The following is a 23,597-nucleotide window of genomic DNA, read 5'->3' on the forward strand; positions in this document are numbered from 1 at the left end:
GTTCTGAAACAGGGTTAAGTTTGGGCTGGTTTGCATGGGTTAGTCTCAAGAAAACGCAGTCGAGCAGAAGATAAATCAAGGTTACCGTATTTCCAGTTCCAAAAAAGAGGACACCTGTCGGGGGGGACACCACAGCCCCTGGCCCTGCCAGTGCCCCTCACTCCCAACCTGAAGACCTCTGGCACTGGTGGTGCCCTTTACTCCTGACCCACAGTCTCCCGCTGCCCCCCAGGCCATGCTGGTGCCCCTCACTCCCAAACCACAGCCCCCCAGCCCTGCCAGTGCCCCTCACTCCCAACCCGCAGCCCTTTAGTCCCCCCAGCCCTGCCTGACTGGGCTGAAACATGGCAAATCTGATTCGTGCAGGTGGCGGTGGAGCGAGTCCGGCCCAGTTGCAGGTAGGAGGGAAGAGGGGCTGCCCGGGACACCCCCTGCCCTGGGCTGGGGCTCCAGCATTGCACCAGGCACCCTGGCTATTCCCCCCTCCCCCATTAAACATCTCTCAGCCTGTCCAGCCCCTCGAGCAAGGGCACCGGCCCCAGTGCCCCCGGCCTGGCTGGAGCTTCCTGTTGCCCTTAAAGGGCTTCCCCACCCCCTTCCCTGCTGGAAGGGCAGGTATCTGCCCGCCACCATGCCTGCAGTGCTTCAGCCCCAGTGTCCAGACCACTTTCCCCAGCCCCGGCAGGCACCCACCCCCTTCACACACCCTTGCCATGCATGAACACACACACACACACAGCCCCTCAGACAGTCCCCAACCCCTGGCCCTCCAACCCCTACCCCCCACAGACTTACCTGCATCCAGCTGCTGATGCTGCTCCAGTGACCCTGCCAGGCTGTGCGGCGGTCACGTGTGGGTGTGTGCACGCAGACGACTTGCACCTGCTGCCTCCCATCTCCCGCCCCCTGCTCCCACCAGCGGAGCGGAGCAAGATCCTGGAGATCAGTTCAGATTTCAAAAAACAGCCCGGTCGGAGATTGGAGGCTCCAAAAAGAGGATGCATTTAGAAAAACCTAGACGTATGGTAACCCTAGCTAAATCCAACTTTAAAGAAGAGCTTTACCTAGGTCAGGAGGATAATTTGCTTTCCTGCCTTTCTAATGGCCAACCAGAAAATTCAGGGACTGCTGAATTGTCTTCATTAACTGTATTTTGCAGACAATATCAAGCTGTAAAAGTCATTTGGTTGGTTTCCTAGATTGACAGCTGCACTGTGACTGCGGGGATTTGTCTAAAAATGTAATCACCACGTTTGGGCCCAGCTGACAGATTCAAGTTGTGAAGGTGTCTTGACTCCACCTGCTTTCCCAGAATAATCACAATGACTTAGTAGTGCTCCCTGTCCGTCATCAAATCTCTGTGCTTCCTGTTTTCTAAGTCTCAAGCTATTGGTGACCTATTTCTGACTTCTCTACTTCTTACTATTCTTATGAATAAAACAATAATGAAAAGAAGAAATACCATTGCTATTTGTCTTCTAGACACAGTATTGTATTTGTCAAAGAAAATGTAGTGTAAATATTGCCTGCATAAGTGCAAAGGTTTGTGCAGCTTGAGGATGAAGAGCGTTAAATGGAAGGATGTTATTTTGAATGATGCGTTAGTGATTCTTATTAACACTTGCACGATAACAGTGCTTTTTTTGTAGAAATGTGGGGTTAAAGAGCTTGATTGACCTCATTATGTTACAGCTATTGGTTCCCGTGTTGTTTTGTCAGGATAACACTGGAGGAGCACGGTGATGAGTGAGGCCTTAGCGTAGGAAGGAGAACGTGGGCTGCATGCACCTGGGATCTGGTTCCTGGCCAAACCTTTCCTGAGTCAACCCACCTCGTCTGGTTTCCGAGCTGGTAACAAATGTTTACCTTGGGCGAGGAGTTCGCTAAGATGTTTGCAAACCTGAGGGAATGGAGTCGGTATATCAGTGATCTCAGTCTGGATTTGCTGCGTTGAGTGGCAACCAGACAAAATGCAGCGAGCTTCAGCTGAACCCCAGACTCATAGCTAAGCTGTTAGGACAAGCCATGTGCATCCAAGCACAAAGAACCTGGCACACAAAAAATGGATTTGAAACCATTTGGCTTTAACAGAAATGTTGTTTGATCCTCATTTAACATTGCATAGTCTTAGTTTGAGTAATATTTGAGCTGGACGATCAGCCGTCAGTGGGCCAACTGTTGCTTTAGGCAGGGGTGGCCTTTGAAACCTCAGCTTCAGGCAACAGCCCTAGCAGTAGAAAGCTCTGTCATCAATACAGATCTAAACCTCCATGGTACAATAACAGCTTATCACTGAAGGATTTGTAGACATTTTCTCCAGTCTAGCAACACTGAAAGCAAGGCAGCTATTAATAAAGTCGTGAATGAGGGTGGAGTTCCTGTCGTTATTCGTGGGCTGGAGTCTCTTTCCCATTGTCAGCGGCTGCTGAAAGATGCTGTAAGACAGCGATGTGCATGAACCTTCATTGCTAGCATGGGCTGGGGAGCACTGTAAAAGGCAAAAAAGAAAGTGGTTTTGGATGCAGTTCAGATCTCCGGAGCTGACAGCACTTGCACAATTTATGTATCTTTTAAATTCTAATGACTTCCTTAGGCATCTCACAAACACTCGGGTCCTTGTCGCTTTTCCTTTTGAAGTTTGCTTTTATAATGCTGCCTTTCCTGAAGCTTTCCTGCTGCCAGTCAGCCAAGTCATCCCTCTTTTCAAAATCATTTCATTTCTTTTCAACTACAAATAGCGACTTTCCTGTTGCTTAAAGCTGACACGGGAAGAAAAAGATACCAGATCTCATGCCTCGTGGACTGGGTTTGTTCTGCTCATTAGCATCCCCTAAAATAGGGCAGAGTAATTAAGAGCAAACCTGATAGTCAAAGTGGGGAAGTGGAGGTGCCAGACTGATATGAGGCTTGTTAGGAAGCTGGTGGGGAGGTGTCAGTCCTGGGAAGTGAGCCAGTGCTGTGTGTGAATGATCAGGGAATTATCAGGCTCCTAGCAAGCACCTTGTTTTTGAGATTGCCTCAAGGAGCTCATGGTAACCAAGTGGTAGACTTAAATATTATATTTCTGTGTATGCAAAGTTGGCTTTTATATGTTAAAACAGGTCATTTCTGGCTAATTGGAGTAAGTGATTTGCCTGACATCAGCTCCCAACTCAGCCGGGCTCCTGGTGTAACAGAGGTCCAGGAGCCTCACCACTACACCTTGTTCACAGCTGGTTGCACTATCTCCATGTTGGGCACCAATGGCACTTACTCCATATCACACTCCCTTGTAACACCTGCTTTTGACTAACTTTCCCTCCCATCCCTCCTCTCCACCGTCCACGAGCGACTGGGAGACTCCTTTTTCACAACCAGCACTAACCAAATCGTACATTGCTCGGGCAGTTGTACCCATCCTCTGCTGTCTTCCACCTGATGTGACGCCTCCATCCTCGTGAATGAACTTAGTCACTTGCCGGATGTCCCTGGGAGACGAGCCCTGTGTGACAGCACAAATACCAAACTAAAACATTGCCACAGTACACCCTGGGGGAGACTTGACCTGCCTGCCTTGGCATCTCATGGTGGCATTTCATATGATTTCTTATAACCATGTGTTTTTATAATGTACCTAAAATGATAATCCTGGCTTCAATGCAGGGGCAGCAAAATATAGCAGAAAGTGCTGGCTTGGACAGCCCCCTCTACAGATTCCCTAATTTTTTGTGGGGGGGAATAGAGGGGGTGCCCCTGACTTGCCACCTTCTGTCTGGCTGTTGAATATTCAGACCAGAGGTGTATGTAGGGTCCTAAATGGACTTTGTGGGTCATTGAGCACTGAATTGATACCAAGAGGTCTTCAGACCACCGAAGATCTTCATTGTAACTATTCCAGTGCAACATCTCTCGTCCCGTGATCTGTATTTCTTAAAACGTGTAACCTGTGCCTCTCTCATGCTGTAAGTGCATGTACAATGAGCTATAACATGAAGATACATGCCAGAGGTAGAGATTGGGTCGATCTTTGTCTCCAAATCCACCCTGTTGGTTTGGCCAGCTGGTGACTCTATCTCACAGCTTCTGACACTGGTGGACAAAATCCCAATCCACTGGTACTGACTGATTTCAGTGGGAGGAAACTCTCAGCAGTGTGAGGCCTGCACAGACTTCTTCCTTTGTTTGAGCAGCAGGTGCCTTTTCTGGGTCTGGCAGCTGAATGGAAAACTAAATCAAATTTGCCCCTTCCCCCCACTATTTTATTTTTGTTTCTTTCAGGACAAATGATTATTTCCTTATCTAACAGCTCTCATGCAGCAAAGGGTAGAATAGTGGCACCGTTCACAAAAGTCATTCAGCATTTTGGGAGACAGAAAAAATGACTCCCTAACTTTAGGATTCAGATGCCCACTTGGGTAATTCAGCTTCCAGGCCCAGCCCCAGTGACTACTTCAATAGTTTGGACAGTAGAGTAGCTTCATCAGTAGTGCCTGAGACTCGCCTCTGAGTTCCCTGCAGCTTAGTGCAGTGGTTTTCAAATTTGTTAAGTTCATAGAGCCCTTTCTTATCACTTCTTCAGCCGAGGAACCCCGACCCCTCTGCTGACAACTGGCACGGAGACCAGCAACCCAGCTTGGCAGTGACAGCACGCTGCCTCCCAGCCCACTTTGCCGTTGTCCCCAATCTCTTTGGGGGAGCCCCCGATGACCTGTCATGGACACAGTTTGAACCCCCCCCCCCGGCTGAGTGCATTTAGGGCAGTTGCAAGGTGCTGAGTGATGTGGGTTTGAGTCCTGCAGTAGAAGTGGGACTAGTTTTTGACCGACTGAGAACTGCATTTTTTGTTGCGGGGTTTATTCATCAAAAGAAGTTACCCAACCCCAGTGATTAATAATAATGATAATGCCATCATATTCAAGCCCCTTTCATGTTTGGTCAGGTCCCATCCACATCTGAAAAGATTGGAGAAAACATGAAACAAAACTAATGTAATCATAGCAAACCCTACCATAAAGATTGTCATGTTTTCTTTAGCCCTTTGAGGATTTAGAAAGCTCTGAAGCGCTTCATTCTCAGACTCGCCATTGGTTTGCCTTTGGGGCGGGAGTTTAAAGACCTAAATTTTAGAAGGAAAATTGCAGTATTAAATAATGATTTGTGGTGCAGAAAGGATTGAAACAACTTGACAAACCATGTTTGTCAGGACTTTGGTGGTGGTTTGTGTGTGCGGCACGATTTTTCAGGGCCGATTTACTGAGTGACTGGATCTTCTTCAGGTCGTATAAAGTGATGTCATTCTTGAAGATGAAATGCCTCCGTGGCATCACAAGATGTTCCCAGGGTTGCGGCTAGTCATTCATTCAGGTTTATTGGGCACTTCGAAGATGCTCGTTTGCATATATCCAGAAACGGTGGGATGATAACTCGAGGGTGCTTTCTGTTAATCATACCCTTGACCGAGTCAACTCTACTGCTGAAGGCGAAGGAGTTTATTAGCCAGCCACCACTTAGTAAAAAGCTAACAGGGCTTTTTAACAAGGCCCTCAAGCTGTTGTTCTCCTTAATGATTGTCATTGATGTCAGAAGTGAAATGTTAGATTTCAGTGACAAGGGCTCTTGGACTTAGGAAAAGAGGAAATTGTTTTAACCCTAAACGGGGATTAAAGCAACCATCTTCCTATAGTTTCTTCATACCTTCCCCTGAACATATCATGTTTTTAAAGTTCTTTGAAGATCTGAAGAGCAATGCCCATACTAAGCTGTATGATTAATTAATAACAACACTGAATTCATGACTGTTTCTCCTGGGGAAAATTTTAGCCGTAACCCTCCTCACCTTTGAAAAGGAGCAGCTCTTATAACAGGGGTGGGGAAAATGTGGCCCGGGGGCTGGATGCAGCCCGCCAGGCCTTTCTATCTGGCCCGCGGGGCCCCTGAAAAATTTAGAAAATTAATATTTATCTGCCCCTGGCTGCCTGTCATGTGGCCCTCGATAGCTTGCCAAAACTCAGTAAGTGGCCCTTCACCTGAAAAAATTGCCTGCCCCTGCCTTATAACCTCCAAGCCGAGGAGCCTGTCGTGACTTCCCCCTGGTCATTACACTGGTGAGCACTTGGGGAAAGTTCAGATCCAGATCAGCTTTGAATTGTTCTCTGCAGATCAGGCCCCTCTCTAATTACAGATGAAGAGGTGAGAAGGGTGTAAAGCAAAGTCTGTGGAGGCAGCGTGTCAGTTAGTGAGGGGGGCCTGAATACTCATTAGGCTGCAATGAGAGAAATCCCCAGACCGGCTAAATTATAGCCAAGGTGCAACCATCCCTTTGAGGGCCTTTAGCACAAAATGGGAGGGTAAAGAGTCAACCTAGAGTTTAAGCTGTTCCAAAGAAACTAAACTTGCTGGAAAGGCTCAAACTTGTTCATCAGCAGTTTCTTGTTGCAGATTTTCTGCTGAAGCATTCAATGAAAACAATGATCTAATTCTTCAATCTGTGATAGGATTAGTGATACCTTCTGAGTGTTTATGTAATGGGTTTCAGAGGTTCAATTCTGAATATTATTCCCACTGTGGATAACTGGCTCTTGTTCATGTAAACAGAGTTCAGGACAGACCAAGTAACAGAATCTCTTTTATCCGGTAAATGGTTGTTTTGCTGGGTTGGAGAACTCTCCCTCATTTCCTGTGCACCTTAATATAGCTTCATGGATGGGATGCAAAGGGAGGAACTCAAAAAAAAAATAAAAAAAAGCCCGTTTGCAAATCTGGGTTGAGATTCTGCCCTGACTTACTCCCCGGCAGGGGTAAATCAGTGAAGCGCCTGGCCAGCTCATTGCACAGCGACCTTAGCCCTGATTCCCTTCTTGCGCCGTTCCCAACAGTGCAAGGAAAGGCTGGGGGCCCAGCGGTTCGCTCAACAGTACGTGGAGCAGCCCAGCAAGCCCCTTTCAATACCGTCTTCCTACACTGTGACGCACAGAGCCAGCTTCTCTTTCCTTCCCGGCCGCTCCATAGCGGCAATGACTTATTTTGCTGTTTCGATTCCCAGCGGGGCGGATTGTGGTTAGGTTATCTGGGAGCCCCTGCTGCCAGGGGGCTGCTTCAGAGGGAAGGTCTCTGTTGCAGGGTGGTGGAAGGGCATTGCCTGGCCAAACACAGCAGGCATTGCTTAGCTCAGCCGCGAGTAAACTGGGATCGGGTCGTGCTCAGCAGGGGAGGATCAGCATGACCCTGGCATAGTGGGCACCTCTGTGCCCGTTCACATTTCTTCTATTCAGGGAAAGGCCTCAACACTTAATCTTTGCCCTGCACTCCCTTCTTGAGGGAAAGACATGGAAGAGGGAATCCATGGATCCGTTGAGTATGCTGCTCCTTGTCTCCACTTCTTAGGTGAGGGAGAAAGGAGGTGTGCAGCACAATCCATGCTGGGCCTAGTGCCAATGAAGAAGACCCCAGCGATCTGTCTCAGCATGGAAGGAGAGTCCTTCAACATCTGCATTTGCTCGTGCCCCAGTTGTTGACCTGCCAGCGCTGCAGGACTATGTCCTGCTTTGCTCCCATGGTTGGATGCCACCTTCTAAGAGGTCTCCTGCTTTTACAGCAGAGCAGGGGTTTGACCTTAGTTGCTGTGGCCGTGAGGGGAGAGGGTGCTGCACAGAGCAGCAATTCGCTCGATGACTCCTGCAACAGTGCCCGACTCAGTGGTGAGGTGTGGACTCCCCTTTTGCGGCTGAAGCGGTGGCAGAGATTACGTCCCCGCGCACGGCTTTTCTTGGAGCAGTGGTTTTCAGCTTCTTTTCATTTGTGGACGCTTAAAAAGTTTTGAATGGAGGCGCGGACCCCTTTGAATTGTAAGTGCGAGTATTTGCATACTTCTGATCGATCATAGTCATCTTTCACGGACCCCTTAGACATAGTCTGCGGACCCCCAGGGGTCCACGGGCCACGTGTTGAAAACCACTGTCCTAGGGGGTCTCTACTTCTGCTCTCTACTGCATGCTGAACACTGGGGACTGCTTTGGGCCATAGCAAAATGTGTCACAGAGGGTAAAGGCCTGAGACTACAGGGTACAAATAGTCTCTCTTGGACCTAAACTCCAGCCGTGTCACCTGCATTGAACTAGCACGCGGCGTGTTTCCGATGGATAAACCGCTCCAACACAGAAGCTCAGTGGGAGGTCAGGAATAGCACTTCAGCTTCAGTGAGGATTACTAAACATCATCATCTAAGTTAGGCCCACAACACTGAGCCAAAACATTAGTGTAATAAGGGAATTGAGAAGCAGCTTCATTTCTGTGCAAAGCCGAGCGGTGCCAGATATCTACAAAGGGTGGTCCATCAAACCCAGTAAAAATGTCTCTGCTACAGACTCAGGTGGCACAGCTAAGCAAGGTGGTAGGACACTTGACTGGCAGAGCCATGCCAGCAGAAGCCTGTATTATGGACATGGTGGGTTTGGCCACATCACAGCAGCAAAGAGCTCAGTCTCACCACTGAGCAATTAATCCTGCCTGTCCACTTCCACTCCACCCGTCAGCCCCCGAAAGGAGACAGCAGGGCTGCCCCAGGCCATCAGTCCAGTCCTGGGCGTGATGCTGGGGTTGCTGAGGTCCACACTGCAGCTGCTGCTTCATGCAAGCAGGATGCAATGAGTCTACCCAGAAATATGAGGTTGCTTGACTGAAATACTCTGAAATCTGGGGGAGGGGACAGCAGTATTTATGGTGCTGTGTCAGGGCAGGGACTATGGGCTGCTGCTGTTTGTTTTTGTATCGGTGCAAAACCTTGTGCAAGGCCACTAAACGAAGCACAAGTCAAGACCTGGAAATGCGGTGAGATCGCCTTGCAAATCATAGGATTAAAGAAATGTTGGGGTTTGAGGGGTTTTGCCTCCTGCTTTTGAGCAGGTAGAGTCTGCTTGCATTGCAGCTTGTCTTGTGTCCAGGGGCTAACAATGTATTTTCTGGGGGGAAAGAAGCAGGAAAGAAGGATGCTGAGGTTTTTCTCACGTTCCCTTGGCGGCGGGAAGTTGGGCTTGCAGCAGAATCTCAAATATGAGATTGTGGCAAAATCAGGATTAGTGTCAACGTGGCCGGGGATCAGCTGAAGTAACTAGGACCGTAGCGAGTCCCTGGGGACTGCTCTACACGCAGCTTTTGTCCCAGTGTAACCGTGGCTCTGGGCTGGGGTGTTGCGCTTTTCTTGTTTAGCCAGTATGGCTGTATCAGTAAAATCCCCCGGCATGGGTGAGTTACCACCAACGTGAACACACGTCTACCGGTAAAACTGCGTAACTACGTGCAGGACTCAGGTGTGTTGGTAAGCCCGACGTTGGGGGCTGAAATTACACTGTGCAGGGAGACGCCAGAAGAAAGTCTCGTGTGCTTCGTACATCTCCTCTGAGTTTCAGTGGCATTCAGCTGGCGCGCAAGCCTCTTGCAGCACAGGGATACCTGGTTCCCCAGCTGCCTTGCATCGCCTGCCTGTGATGCAAGTAAAATGCTTCCAGCTCAATAAGCATTTCCAGGCCTATACAGGTGGTGGCCCACGGGTTGCATGGGGCCCATGAGTGGTCAACTCGTGGGCTGGGGGCTTTTGCTGCCTTCACTTCTTCAGCTCCCTGTGCTTCTCACCATGGGTCTGGGCCCCATTACCCCGGCCCTCACCATCTCCCTCCATCACCTTCCCCTGCTCTGTCTTCTCACTGCTGTCCCTTCTCTGCCCGCCACGAGGGTCTCTGGGCTCCCCCTGCCTCCTCTAGCTGCTGGTTCTTGTTGCTGCCCCTGAGGGGGTGCAGCCTTGGCCTGGGGGCAGCCTGGCCTGGTCTGCAGCCCATGGCCCCTCCGAAGTCAGCTGGCCTTGGTGTAGGCTATTCATGCTCTGCAATGCACTTTTTTGCCCCAGCAATAGGGGACTTGGCTTATGAGTGAAATGCGTATGTAAGTGCCCCTTTATAGGTGCCTCATTTAAGGAGTTAGTCGTCATTGATTAAAAGCTATTCCCCCCTCCCCGCCCCTGAGTTCTTACAATTATTTGAGATAACAAAAAAAAAAATCCTATTGTTCCTTTTGGGGGTTTAAGATAACATCACGTGGTGGTGGTCAGGGAGTGCATTCGTTAAGTTGGGGAGTGAGTGACCTGGAGGAAGCACCAGCGGGAGGTGACATCGGGGGAGGCGCTCTCATTCTTCCTGAGAAAGTAGGGCCATCAGCTTGTTATCTCACATGTCTGTACATGAATGCGGAGCCTGGGAAACAAGCAGGAAGAACGGGGAGTCCTCACACAGTCGCACAGCTATGCCGTGGCTGGAGTAACGGAGACCGCGTGACTGGGGCACTGTCATGGATGGGTGCAGACTGTTCAGGAAGGACAGGAGGGGAGAAGAGGAGAAGGCGTGGATCTTATGTAAAAAAAACAAAAAAAAGACTGTGATTGCTCAGAGCCGCGGTATGAAACTGGAGATAAGTCTGTTGAAAGTCTCTGGGTTATGGTCAGAGGGGAGAGCAACAAGGGGGATGCCGTGGTGGGGTCTGCTATAGACTGCCGGACCACGAGGATGAGGCGGACAAGGCTTTCTTCAAAGGACTAGCAGAAGATCCCCGATCACAGGCCCTGGTTCTCGTGGGGGACTTCAGTCACCCTGACATCTGCTGGGAGGGCAGTACAGCAATGCACAAGCGATGCAGGAAGTTTTTAGAGGGAGTTGGGGACAACTTCATGGTGCAAGTGCTGGAGAGGCAAACTAGGGGCCGTGCTCTTCTTGACCTGCTGCTCACAAACGGAAGAATTGGTGGGGGATGTATAAGTGCATGGCAACATGGGCAGCAGTGACCACAAGAGGATCGAGTTCAGGATCCTGAGGAAGGAAAGGGTGAGGAGCAGCAGAGTAAGGACTCTGGACTTTGGAAAAGCAGACTTGGACTCATTCAGGGAACTGATGGGCAGGATCCCCCGGGAGGCCAGTCTGATGGGGAGAGGAGGCCAGGAGAGCTGGCTGTACTTTAAAGAAACTTTACTGAGAGTGCAGGAACAAGCCATCCCGATGTGCAGGGAGACTAACAAGTATGGCGAAAATGAGCTTGGCTTAGCAGGGAACTCTTCAGTGAGCTAAAACGCACAAGGGAAGCGTCCAAGTAGTGGTAGCTTGGACTGACGACTAGGGAGGAGTGTAAGAGCATTGCTCGGGCAGGCAGGGGGAAATTGGGAAGGCCAGAGTGCAACTGGAGTTGCAGCTAGTGCAAAGGGTAGCAAGAAGGGTTTCTACAGGTACGTCAGTAGCGAGAGGAGGATCAGGGAAAGTGCGGGTCCCTCGCTGAACGGGACAAAGGATGCAGAAAAGGCTGAAGTGCTTAATGCCCTTTTTGCCTCAATCTTTACAGGCCAGGTGAGCTCCTAGACTACTGCACTGGGCAGCACAGTTTGGGGGGGAGGTGAGCAGCCCTCCATGGTGAAAGAACAGGTTAGGGACTACTTAGAAGAGCTGGACATGTACAAGTCCATGGGGCCATATGCAACGCGCCTGAGCATGCTGAGGGAGCTGGCTGGTGTGATTGCAGAGCCACTGGCCGTCATCTTTGAAAACTCATAGCAATTGGCAGAGGTCCTGGACAATTGTAAAAGGGCAAATATAGTGCCCATCCTTAAGGAACTGAAGAAGCTTCACCTAAGTCCCTGGAAAAATCATGGAGCAGATCCTCAAGGAATCCATTTTCAAGCACTTGGAGAAGGTGATTAGAAAAAGCATGGATTCACCAGGGGCAAGTCATGTCAGACCAACCTGATCGTCTTCTGTGATGAGATGACTGGCTGTGTGGATGTGGGAAGAGCAGTGGACATGATGTACCTTAACTTTGGCAAGGCTTTTGATACAGTGTCCCATAAAATGCTTGCAAGCAAGCTAAGGAAAGTCCGGGTTGGATGAATGAATTGTAAGGTGGATAGAAAACTGGTTAAATCATCAGGCTCAGAGAGTTGTAATCAATAGTTTGATGTCTAGCTGGCAGCCGGTATCAAGTGGAGCGCCCAAGGATCGCTCCTGAGGCCACTTTTGTTCTGTGGCTTCGTCAGCAATCTGGAAGATGGGATGGGGTGCACCCTCAGCAAGTCTGCAGATGATACAAAGCTGGGGGGAAGTGTAGATATGCTGGAGGGTAGGGCTAGGATTCAGAGTGGCCTTGACAAATTGGAGGATTGGGCCAAAAGAAATCTCATGAGGTTCAACAATGACAAGTGCAAAGTCCTGCACTTAGGTCGGGACAATCCCATGCACCAGTACAGGCTGGAGACCAACTGGCCAAGCACCAGCTCTGCAGAAAAAACCCTGGGGGTGACAGTGAACAATAAGCTGAATACGAGCCAGCAGTGTCCCCTTGCTGCCAAGAAGGCTAATGGCATACTGGGCTGCATTGCTAGGTGTGTTGCCAGCAGATTGCGGGAAGTAATTTCCCCCCTCTTATTTGGCACTGGTGAGGCCACTTCTGGAGTGCCGTGTTCCCCAGTACAGGAAGGATGTGGACAACTTAGAGAGGGTCCAGCGGAGGGCAGTGAAAATAGTTCATGGGCACATGGCTTCTGAGGAGGGGCTGGGGGATCTGGGCTTATTTAGTCTGGAGAAGAGACGACCAAGAGGAGGTTTGATAGCAGCCTTCAAGTACCTGCAGGGGGGTTGCAAAAAGGATGGAGCTGGGCTGTTCGCAGTGGTGACAGATGACAGAGCAAGGAGCAATGGGCTCAAGGGAAGGGAAGTTTAGGTTAGATATAAGGGAAAATTTTCTCAGGGGGAGGGTAGTAAAGCACTAGGACAGGCGACCCAGAGAGGTGTGGTTTTTAAGACCTCGCTAGGCAAAGCTGTGGCTGGGATGATTTAGTTGGAGCTGGTCCTGCTTTGAGCAGGGGGTTGGACTAGATGTGACCTCCTGAGGTCCCGTTCAACCCTAATTTTCTAGGATTAATGAAATTAATGTGAAATGATGCTAATAGTCTTAAAGTTTTGGGAGAATTCACAAGAAAAAGGGTGATGTCTGGATTTTGAAGTGATGGATAATCTCTGTTTTGTAATGAAATACAGGCAGTCCTCAGACTCACAACACAATCGGTTCCTGAAAACGGCGTCTTAAGTTGAAACGTTGCAACTCAGAACCGATTTTTCCATAGGAAACAGTGCTATAAATGGGGGGTTGGTTCCTGAACCAGGGCCTGATACTCTATTTTCACCAAAAATAACGCAGAATTTTATATTCAGTCAATTATAGATGAGTAATGTAGCTACATTAATGTATTTATATTGTAAATAGCAATCATACTGATTAGGAAGGACTTCTTTGAGGTGACTTTGCTGGACTTTTTGAAGGGTTCGTGGCTGGAGTCTCGGCTGCAGGTTTTTCTGGAGTCTTGTCTGCTTTCTTAAAGGAAGTGTCCACGGATGTTGGGACAGATGTACTCCAGGGAGATGGGTGGTGCTATGAACTTGTTCGCCAGTGTGGCGTGGTGTCGGATCAAGTGTTGCAAAGTTGAAACTGGGTCAGAAAGTTGAAACGGTGTCAATTTATAAACGTTGTAAGTGTGAAACATTGTAACTCAAAATGTAAGTCGAGGACGCCCTGTACAGGGCACGTGTAGTACCTCGTGCAGATATGCAAGTGCTGTTGCTTAGGAAATACTGCTGATCTCACCATGGGACGCACATTTTAAATGTGTCAGGTCATCACCAGCTGGTTTGCACCAATCAATAATGAACATGTCGGGTTACGTACTCCTGGGCGGTTGTAATTCTACCTAGAATTCAATGAAATGTGTTGTGCGAGACCCCGGGCCCGAGGTGGATGGGGAATAATGATATAGTCCTTTGCATTTCACAGCAGGGACCCAGCCCAGTCCTGTTCCCATGCAAGTCGATAGACTATTTTTTCATGTTTTTTAATGGGAGCAGGACTTGCCTTCACTTTTAATTGCAACTGGGTTCATCTGCCGGCTGTGGTCTTGCTCTGTCTGCTAGTGCTGGAACCCCGTGGCAGGTGCTAGTTGAGCCCTGCTAACTCATTGCAGGAGACGAATTGAGTCCCATTCACCCTGTCGGTGGCAGAGGTGGAGAAACAAACACCACGAGAACAAACCAGGCCTTCTGATGTTTAAATTTTGCGTTGTTTTTAGGAGAGGGGTTAGTGTTGCCTCTGAACGGTACATGGAGATGGTCTGAACTGAATGCCCTCCCCGCCACGATCCTGGGCTGCTCTGAAGAGGGTGGATAGAGCTCACGTGAAATCTAGCAGTGATTTGAGCAAGATTATTAAGTGATGACTGATGAGTGATGCCTTTAATGTTCACTGACACTGTTGCTAAAGCACCTATCAGCCAGTGATCCCCTAGAGCAGTGGATGGTCAACCTCTTTGGTAGTCGTGCTACAGATGAGCCCCGTACCTTCCCCGAGTGCCATTTCAATCCCCTTCCCCTGCTTAATCTGCAGCTCTGTTTTCTGCTCCCTGCCCGACCTGCTGCCCTGCTTTCTTCTCCCTGCGTTATCTGCTGCTGAGTTGCCTGTCCTCTCACTGTCGTGCTGGGTGCCACGCACAAGGGGTTGTCCATGTCATTTGTGGCATGTATGCTGCAGGTTGGCTACCACTGTCCTAGACCTTCAAAAACATGGTTTTTACTCTTCCCCATGAAATTTGACCCCAGTGCTCTTTCCTGCCATGGCAAGGGGTCGGACTCGATGATCTGCTCAGGTCCCTTCTGACCCTACAAACTATGAAACTAGGTGTCATTGTGTCCATTTTGCAGATGGGTAAACATGTACAGATGAGTTGCTGTGACTTGCAGGGTAGCCCAGGCAGTTAGTGAGGTCACAGACAATGGAGGGAACTTCAGTGAACCCAATTTGAGAGAGAGAGATTATGTGTGTCCTATTTGACATGTATGGCATGTCCCTTTAATTTTTATTTTGCCTGCAAGAGAGATTTTCTTCACCAAATACCTTTGGCAAACCCTTGTTGAATGAGTAAACCCTTGTTGAATTTGCTCTGGTACGAACTGCAGATCTGCTTCCGTTTAGCAGTTGTAGCAGCATTATTCATTAGGATTTGACAATTCAGTGACTCTGTAGCTTGTGAACTGGTAGGGGAGGAAAGACCAGGATACCCAGGAGTGTCCTTCTGTCAAAGACCACAACATACTTGTGGCAGGGAGGTAGTTAGTCATGAGCTTTCATGGGCAATGACCTCAACCAACAACTCTGGGGAAGCAGATCTTTGCATCAGAAGCTCATGCCTCTCTGAACCAGTTAGTCTTTGAGGTGCCACCCTGCTCTACCTTCTGCCTACCACACTTAGAGAAGCAGTGCTGTTAACCAAGGAGCTGACCTATGGGCTGCAGAGGGTGGTGCATGCTGCCCATCTGATTGCACATCGGGAAAGAAGGACAAGGCGGCGGATAAGTGAAGAATGAGGATGCAGAAAGTGCTGATGGACCATTTCTGATTGCCAAGCTGTAGCCTGAGCTAGTTGTAATTCAGGAGATTGGTCAGTGCTTGAGACAGCCTTGGATGATGGCCAAGCAATTGGAAATCACTTCTACAGGTAGGCCAGGAGAATTTTGACTGCACTTTTGGGTGCTCAAATACTGTCCCCGTTATATTTTTTGGAAATGCAGAGACACGGAGGAAGCCCTGAAGCTTACATCTGGAGGAAGCAGTTGCTAGGATGTGCATCTGGTTTGGTTTCTCAGCTGGGGAATGGAGATTATAACTTTGATTTGGGATTCAAGGCCGCCCTAATAGAAGGGTTGGCTGCACTGGTGAAAGCCATTTTGGGACCTATTGATGATGTTATGCAGTGGCCTGAGTTGAGAACTCGAATTTGAAAGGCAGGAATCATATAGTGGAAAAACAATCGTAGGAAGGAGGTGCAAAATAAGGGTGACATTGCTACCACCCTAAATCTGCACCTGCACTACAGATGTGCTCCATAACTGCTGGTAATGTTCTGGGTGCCCTCTGAGAGGAGCTAACCTGCCTCCCCTGATCTGGAGCAGCAGCCTGTTCACATGTCTGCAGCAGCAGCAGCTTGTGTGCCTGGATAGAAGAGTACCACTGGGAGCTGGGCCTCCGGTCATGATAAAGTTGGGCTGTCTGCTGCAGAGCAGAGCTCAGCCTCATGTTGCTACCTCCGTGGAGCCACCAGTGACTGTGTCCTCCTCCCATGGCAATTCATCCGTGCTAAGAGAACAACGCACAAGTGCATTAAAAATTCAGAGACCAGCTTAATGTTATGGGACTCTTCCCCGTCGGTATTTTATTCATGGTACAAAGCTGGGCGTGTGTATCACACAGTTGATTTCTTTGTGTAATTCTCTTTTGGAAACAGCTGTTTTGTTTAATCAAGCACTTTTATTAATGGCTCCTTCCTGGGCATAGTTAGACACCGCATTAGATAGCAGACAACGGATGCCCTTTAACACACAGTCAGAGTCTCTTGAACTTCTGCGCAGAAGCAGCAGCACATCGTGAGGAGGAATGGGGAGAGAAAGCAAAAACAAAAAATCAAGGGAGGGCAAATAAAAATAGAGGGAAAAGATGAAAAAAGAGAAGGTGGGAGGAGAAAAGCATCCTTACAAGAAGAAAAAATCGGTGAGTGAAAAGACTGGGAGGGAGGAAAAGACCGTAAGTAGCAACTCTGGCGGAAAGGAGGCTGACGCAATAAGCTGGTTCGGGGTTCAGCTGTAGGGCTCGTTGAATGACAGGAACTTGTGAAAACTTTTCTGTTGTTTTAGTTTTGTCCCTTATCGGACTTGAAGCCTAGGTGAGTCCGTCTCCATTGGTCCTTTTGGGATGATTGCATTATAACGCACCAGTCACTGATAAGAGAGCCCGGAGAGTGACTCTAGCCGTAGGTGTAGCACTCGCTGAGAATATAGGAGATGCAGATGAAGCCCCCGTGCTGCCTGCCTTGATGCAAACCAGTGCAACTCAGCTGGAATTAGTATGGCTTTTCTTGGCCAGAATTTACCCTCTGCCATCATTGTTCAATGTGGGGTGTTTTTCCGCCCAGAGTACCCACAGTTGAAGATGTTGAGCATAGTCTCCCTTACACTTACCAGCCCAATCTTTACCATTGCCAACAGGCCCTTTGGTTGGAGAAGTCCAACCCATCCTACGCGGCACTGTGCCCATGGTCATTGGTGGCACCTTGCAGCATGAAGTGCTATGCCTAATAGTGCATTTATGTTAAGTAAGATCCTGGGGAGCCCGTGGGGTGACAGATATTCTACCAGTATAGAAATGGAAACTCAGTAGGTCTTATTCATACGTCACACCAAAAATTTGCTTGCCAGTGGGCAGGTGGGACGGGTGAGTCTGGGAAGGGGACTCAGCAGTGGGGCTGTAATGGAGAGGTTGAGAGACCCTTAATTTGAGAAGGGCATCGTGATATTCATCGGAAGGCAAAGAAAAGCCCCTGTGGCACTGAGTCGTTTGAGTGCTTTGCAAGCCCTCCTCATCTCTCTCTCTCTCTTTTTTTTTTTTAAGGGAAAAAGTAAGTCCGTTGTCTGTTCAGAAAACTGAACAGCTTTGTGTGCATTTTCTCCTGCCATTTTGCTAAAGTTCAGAGTTCCTGGGCTAGAGCTGCCGGCTCCTCAATAAGGTTGTTGTTTGGACTTCCAAAGAAGCCTACGCAGAGCTAGTTGGGTTCAACCGTTCAGTTCGTGTCCTGCAACCAAGAAGACACATTGTCTGCCCCTTTCCCTCCACTATTCATACTTCGCAGCAAAGGAAAGCCAGACTCTTCTAGCTTGGGTGCATGGAAAGTCAGGCAATTACGCATTATTTGTGCATCTCAAAGAGGTCTGATTTTTCTGACAACATTTCCAAAAAGTGGACAACTTGAATTTAGTGGGAAAAGGTGGTCATAGGTATCCTGAGCAGTGGATTGACTAGGGGGAGAATTACAAGCCCCCTTGTGTTGTTATTTTACAGTGGGGAACTACACCATTTTGCTCCCTTTGATTGTTTTTTAATTTAATTATTTTATCTAAAAACATGATCAAAATGGTCATCAACACTGACAAATCTTTGGAGATTTGTTAACGAATACGTTTCTAAAATGTTTTTTTAAAATAAAAATATTCTCAAGGATATGGGGGAGGGGGAAATGATGAGTTATGAAGTAATAAACAGATTTTTACCATAAGACATAATGAGTGGGGAAATTCCTTTTCTTAATAGAAAGTTTTTTGTTCCAAAAAAAGGTCAAGTCTGTTAGTTTCAAACTTTATGTATCCCCCAGATCGGAAAAAGTCGGCTCAAGTTGGCTTGTTTTAGTTTCACTCTACAGCATAGCCTTGAATTTACACACACACAAAGTTAGCTTGTGCATTGAACGGTTCAGCCTTCTGCCGTCTCATTCCTGGCGCAGTGGTATGCGTGTGGTCTTTAGGAGCAGCGCATCTTCCCATCTCGTCCATTACTACAATGTTTACCGTGAATGCATTTGCATATTTATTTCCTCGATGCAGCCGGCTGTTACAGTGAGCCCAGCCCAGTCTCGTTTCCACCAAAGTTGTCTTAATCCTCGTGCTTTCCTGCGGCAGACATCCCACCATTTTCTTAGCCTGTTCCTTAGAGGATCCTCATGTGGGGAGGATGAGGACGGAGTCAGCTTGTCGGAAGAAGCAAATGCTTTGTTCCCTTGGAAGACCGTCTATTCTAAGGGTCATCCAGCTGTTACCGTCATCGTTGTCAACACATCTGTCTCTCCTCTCAGTTAGAATAGCTTTCTTTTGCTGCTATCAGAGAATCCTCTTCCTTTTTCCAGTAACAGTCAGCCCTTATAAGCCTCCAAATTAGCCTGGTTGGGCTGGGCTGGATCTGTAGGATGTGCTAACGACACTATAGCTGTTTAGTTATGTGAATGCTTTCTCTATATCATCTCTTACCCTGCGCACAGGCATCAGCTGGCCTATTGATTTTGTGCAGCAAAGAAAGAAGAAAGAAAGCAACTGCTTTCTCCCAAAGCAGCCCCTCGGGAAAGCAAATGCTGCCAGTGCCAAGCATTCAGCAAGGGAAAGCGGAGGCTGAAAGGCCGCTATGGGAAGCTCCTGCTTGGCTTTCTGTTGAATAAATGCTTTCAAGGGAAGTGTGCTTCCCTCCGTGGAGGACTTGCTCAAAAACCTCTGCAGTGCTGCATCCTCTTGCCGTTCGAAGAACCTCGGGAGCTGCCTCGGTTGTGCCATTTCTCTAGGTGCAACCACCGGGCTTGGACCTGCGCCCATCAGGTTGGGACACGGGACAAATTCGGACTCCCAGGCCCTTCCGTATTACGTGGGAACAGTGCCTGAATTTCTTCCCCTCCCCAGTCTCTTCGCTGGGTCGCGTGAGACGAGCTCTACTTTCACTGTGGCTCCAAAGTTGTATTATTATCGGGCACTTGTACACATGACGGGGGTTTAAGCCCCGAGGTCTTATTCTAGGTGTCCTAAATTGAAACGGTGGGTTTTAGTCGAAACCCACCACTTCAATTTTTCCATCATGTTACAGTGAAGGGCCTGATCCTTAGTTTAGGTTGGGGTTGTTTGGGGTGGGTTGGAGGTGGAGGCTACCTATGGCTGGGGGTCAAGCTGCCAATGGGCCGAGCGGCCCGTGAGCTGTGGGGGGCCCTGGGCCTGCCCTCTACGGCGGTGGTGCCGCCTGGGTGGGCTGCTAGCGGGCTGGGTGCTGTGTTAGCTCGGAGGCAGCATCCACCCTGATCCAGCTCTTCTCCGAGCCCACCCGGGGAGCAGTCCCCGAGCTCCCAGCAGGGAACAGTTGGATCAAGATGAGTGCTGCCTCTGAGCTGGGGCAGACCCGGCAAACTAGCTGCCCACGCGGGCAGCCCCAGGGTGCGCCGCCTCTATGGAAGGAAGAATCAAGGCCGCCTGCAGCTCCGAGGCCACTGAGCCCGCTGGCAGCTCGCCCCGACTGCGGGCATGCTCCAGTGCAAAGAAAAGGATCAGGCCCATCACTGCTTCTGCTTTTAGCCATTGGCTGCTGAAGGCAGAAGCAGCCAGGAGCCCGATCCTTTTTTTCTGTGGAGCCTGCCTTCCTCTCCCGCGGCCAGGGAGGCAAGCTGACAGCGGCATCATCGCAGTTTTGCAAGTGGCAAACTAAATGACATCCGGATGTAGCTTAGTTTGCAACGACGCAAAATCATTTTGAAACCCCAAGAGTCTTGCACACGTGCACTGCGACACCATTAAGCCACACAAAGTGACGCTTGCATCGCACGTCCATGTTAACGGCGTCACGTGTACAAGCGCCCATCCTCCCTGCTGTAAGGTCGCGATCGGTTGGAGGGTGGTTTATTTTTACAGGTATCAGGTTTGGGTAGACTGTCCCAGGACCCTGCTGCTGGATGAAGAGGAGCTGAATGCTTGTGTGCCTGCGCCAGCTCTGCAGAGTCAGTCGGAGTCTCTCCACTGACTTTGGCTGCTGGGACAGGCCTGAATTGAACTGCCTGAGTGCATTGCGAGCCAGAAGCCAGATTTGCCTTCTTAACTCCCCTGCTGGAAAATGTAACCTACTGTACAGCAGTGTTTTGCGGCAGGGCCCTGTGTGCTGTCCTCCTTCTGGATGCTTGAGAAACAAATTAAGTCATTTTCCACAGTCACGGGGGTCGAATCATTAACCTCAGGGGGGAGAGCTGAGTCTAGCTTGACTTCCATGCGGACAGCTGTTGGAAAGCTGGCCTGTTCCTAAAGCTGGGAGATAAGATGAGACGTTGTTATGGGCTGTCGGTTATCATCACATGTAAACGGGCATGTCCAGCAGAGTGAGCTCATAGGAATGTACATTTAGGCCTTTTCTACCGCGGGAATTGGTCTCAACCTCAGCAGTCGGTTGCCGTTCACCAAAGCAGATGCACCTGCAGTGTAGGCAGGAAAACTCCACTGACATGGATCATTTCTGGAAGCCAGGGCGAACGGGCTCCTCGCCGGACTAGGGACAAATCCCCAGTGCCAGGTGATGCCTCAGAGACGCACTGGACAGCAGCCAGTCTCTGTTCAGTTTTAATCCTGCTTCTTGGTGACCATCTTATTCTTTACCCATTGCCATCTGCTTAAGGAAAGTACTGCCACTTCTTGAAATTATCCGTCCCTGGTTTGCAGCGCAGTGGGTTATGTCAAGCCACGACATGAGCCAAGCTTGCAGCCAAGGCAGCGAAGACCAATGCAGACATTTTGAGCTTCCCATTGGTCCTGAGGCACATCAAAATAGCATTAATCTGATGTAGGGAGGGTAGAATAAAATGCCAAGAGCTACCTCATAATAGCACAGGATTTCCAGAGCAAACTGATTCAATTAAATGTCGGTGTGGAGTCAAGCTGTTGAGCATTCGTAGATGTTCAAAACCGATGGTCTGTTGCTGGATACTCTAGGTTTAGCAAAAGAAATTACGTGGCACAGAAGAGCTACCACTTGCTTGTGTTTCCTGACTTCTAAGGTGCTCTTGATAGAGAGAGAAATTCCTTGAGTTACATTTGGCATTAATGGTTTTATTCTTGATCCTACCATAAACTTTCTGTGTCAGCCGAGTATGTCTTAGTTTCCTTTTCGATGAAATGGGATATCATTGTACCTTATGGCATGCTGGGAGGATAAATGGGATATTACTGTACCTTACAGTATGCTGGGAGTGGTAGCTCCTTCATACTTTGTGAGATATGAAAGTAGATAGTTGGGAGTGCCAAGTATGTAGTTAAAGAAATGACATAATTGCCAGTTAAAGAAATGAAATAATTGCCTTTTCCCAGTTTAAATCTTCCGTATTTCATAGCCGCACGTTCCCTATTGACATAGATAGGAACACCAGCCTACTGAACAGCATGGTTATGTTAAGCACAAGTTTGCTGCCCCTCTGTCCTGCAGCTTGTTAAGATCAGGAAGTGATTGAGCGATGTAAAAGGGGGACAGCCCAAAGTCCGGGAATGGCCAGAGTTGGCTCATGCCTTGTGCTTCCCATCATTGTCATTCTTACTCTGCATTTCCTATTCCCACAAACCACTCTGTTATTTCCTGCCCTGTCCCTAATTAACCCAAGGCAGAAACAGGAGCAAACAGAAGTGAATAGCTGAACATCAGTGAATTCAGTCCGATCCCTTCCACCAAAGCCATTTGGCCATGGAGCCGTTTAAACAGAGGGGCTCCCCGAGAGCTAAAGGAAACCAATCGGCATTGCTTCGTTTTAGGTGCTGGGGCCCGTTCCTGCCCTGTTTCCCATCTGTTCTTTCCAGGTATCAAGTGCTGGTTTTCCATCATGCGTTTGTCCAGGAGGTAATCGGATCCGGCCCTGCTTTCAGTCCCCAGCCAGTATATTGTTGCTAGCCTTTCCAGCCAAAACAGTCTTGGAAACTATTGAGTAATGTGATGCCAAAAGCGTTAGCTTTTTTAGGGGACAAATTGTAAAACTGAATGGAAGAAAGCTTGAAAGAACCCAGAAAAGAGAGTTAAGCTTAGTTCAGAGCTGAAGGCTGTAGATAAATAGACCCTTTTAAAGTTTTGGATCTCAGTTAGAATCAAAATAATCAGAAAGGTGAGTCCAGTCTAGAAATTGAAATTCTCATTCATCCTTACTGAGGTTTGGAATAGAGGTCCCCTCTCTAAATAAAACCAGATTACTCTCAAAAGACATGCTCTCACTTGCTTTCTGTGTCTCTCTCAGCTCTAGAGCAGCTGCTTACAGAGCTTGAAGATTTTCTGAGGATCTTGGACAAGGAGAACCTGAGCAGCACAGCTATAGTGAAGAAATGCTTCCTCTCCGACCTCCTTCGGGTGTACACCAAGTCAAGCGGTAGGTACAGATTGGGGAATCGCAGCGGGGAGTCAGTCTTGTGGTGCTGTCTTTTCCTTCATTGGGACTTGAAAGAGGGGATGATTTTATATTTTTATAAAATCGGAGACGGATTTTATATTTTTATTCTGCATCTAACCAGCGAGCGGAATAACTGGTTAAACGTACATTTTTACGAGCTAAGGATTCCCATAATTTCCGATTTTTTTTTTTCCTGCATTTCAATCTCGTTTACTTAATCCGCGCTAGAAGAGACACGGGATGTGCCACTTTGCTGAGTTAACACTGAAGTAGTAATTTTAACTTTGGAATTTCCTGGTTGTTCATTCCTCAGCTTTAATGTTTGATTACCATTAATTTATTTTTATTTTTTTGCATTTAGCTGACGCAAAAGCTTGAACATACTTATCAGAGATGCTTTTTGCTTTTGTTTGCATGAAAACTAAGAGGTGTAAGTACAGATGGGTCAGTAAGGAGCCTGTTCTTCCCTTGGTGCACAGGTGGCGATGAGGAATACATTTACATGAACAAAGTGACCGTCAATAAAGAGCAGGGTACGCCGCAGAAACAAGACCAAGGTATGCAATCTAGAGTTGCTGAGACAAAGGGGCAAAGGAGTCGATCTCGTCCCATCGATATCAGTGACAACACTCCTGGTGACTTCAGTGGGCGCTGGGCTGAGCCGACAGAGGGAGTGAAATGATTTGCATAGTCTGCATATTCTTGAAATCGTGCCCTTGCCAGCACAGTGAAGTTATTCCTGGAAGTAACATTTTTGAGTACTTTGGGATAAAAATGTCACCTTCCTCCC

General features: G+C 48.5%; 1 protein-coding gene across 7 annotated transcripts in view; it reads left to right on the forward strand.

Moving 5' to 3' along the window:
* Window positions 1–23,597, forward strand: part of AFAP1L2 (actin filament associated protein 1 like 2) — a 103,394-nt gene that overhangs the window by 39,948 nt on the left and 39,849 nt on the right. For 6 of the 7 annotated variants that reach the window (XM_090058491.1, XM_090058484.1, XM_090058485.1 and 3 more), the window contains exons 2-3: window positions 22,658–22,786; window positions 23,287–23,364. In XM_090058491.1, coding sequence (XP_089914617.1) covers window positions 22,658–22,786; window positions 23,287–23,364 — 207 coding nt within the window. Of the gene's footprint in view, window positions 1–1,832; window positions 1,852–22,657; window positions 22,787–23,286; window positions 23,365–23,597 lie in introns of those variants that run through there. The other variant, XM_090058490.1, reaches the window with a different exon arrangement.

Source organism: Crocodylus siamensis, chromosome 7 (genome assembly GCF_052110815.1).
Source record: "Crocodylus siamensis isolate JL-2025a chromosome 7, ASM5211081v1, whole genome shotgun sequence".
NCBI classification, from domain to species: Eukaryota; Metazoa; Chordata; order Crocodylia; family Crocodylidae; genus Crocodylus; species Crocodylus siamensis.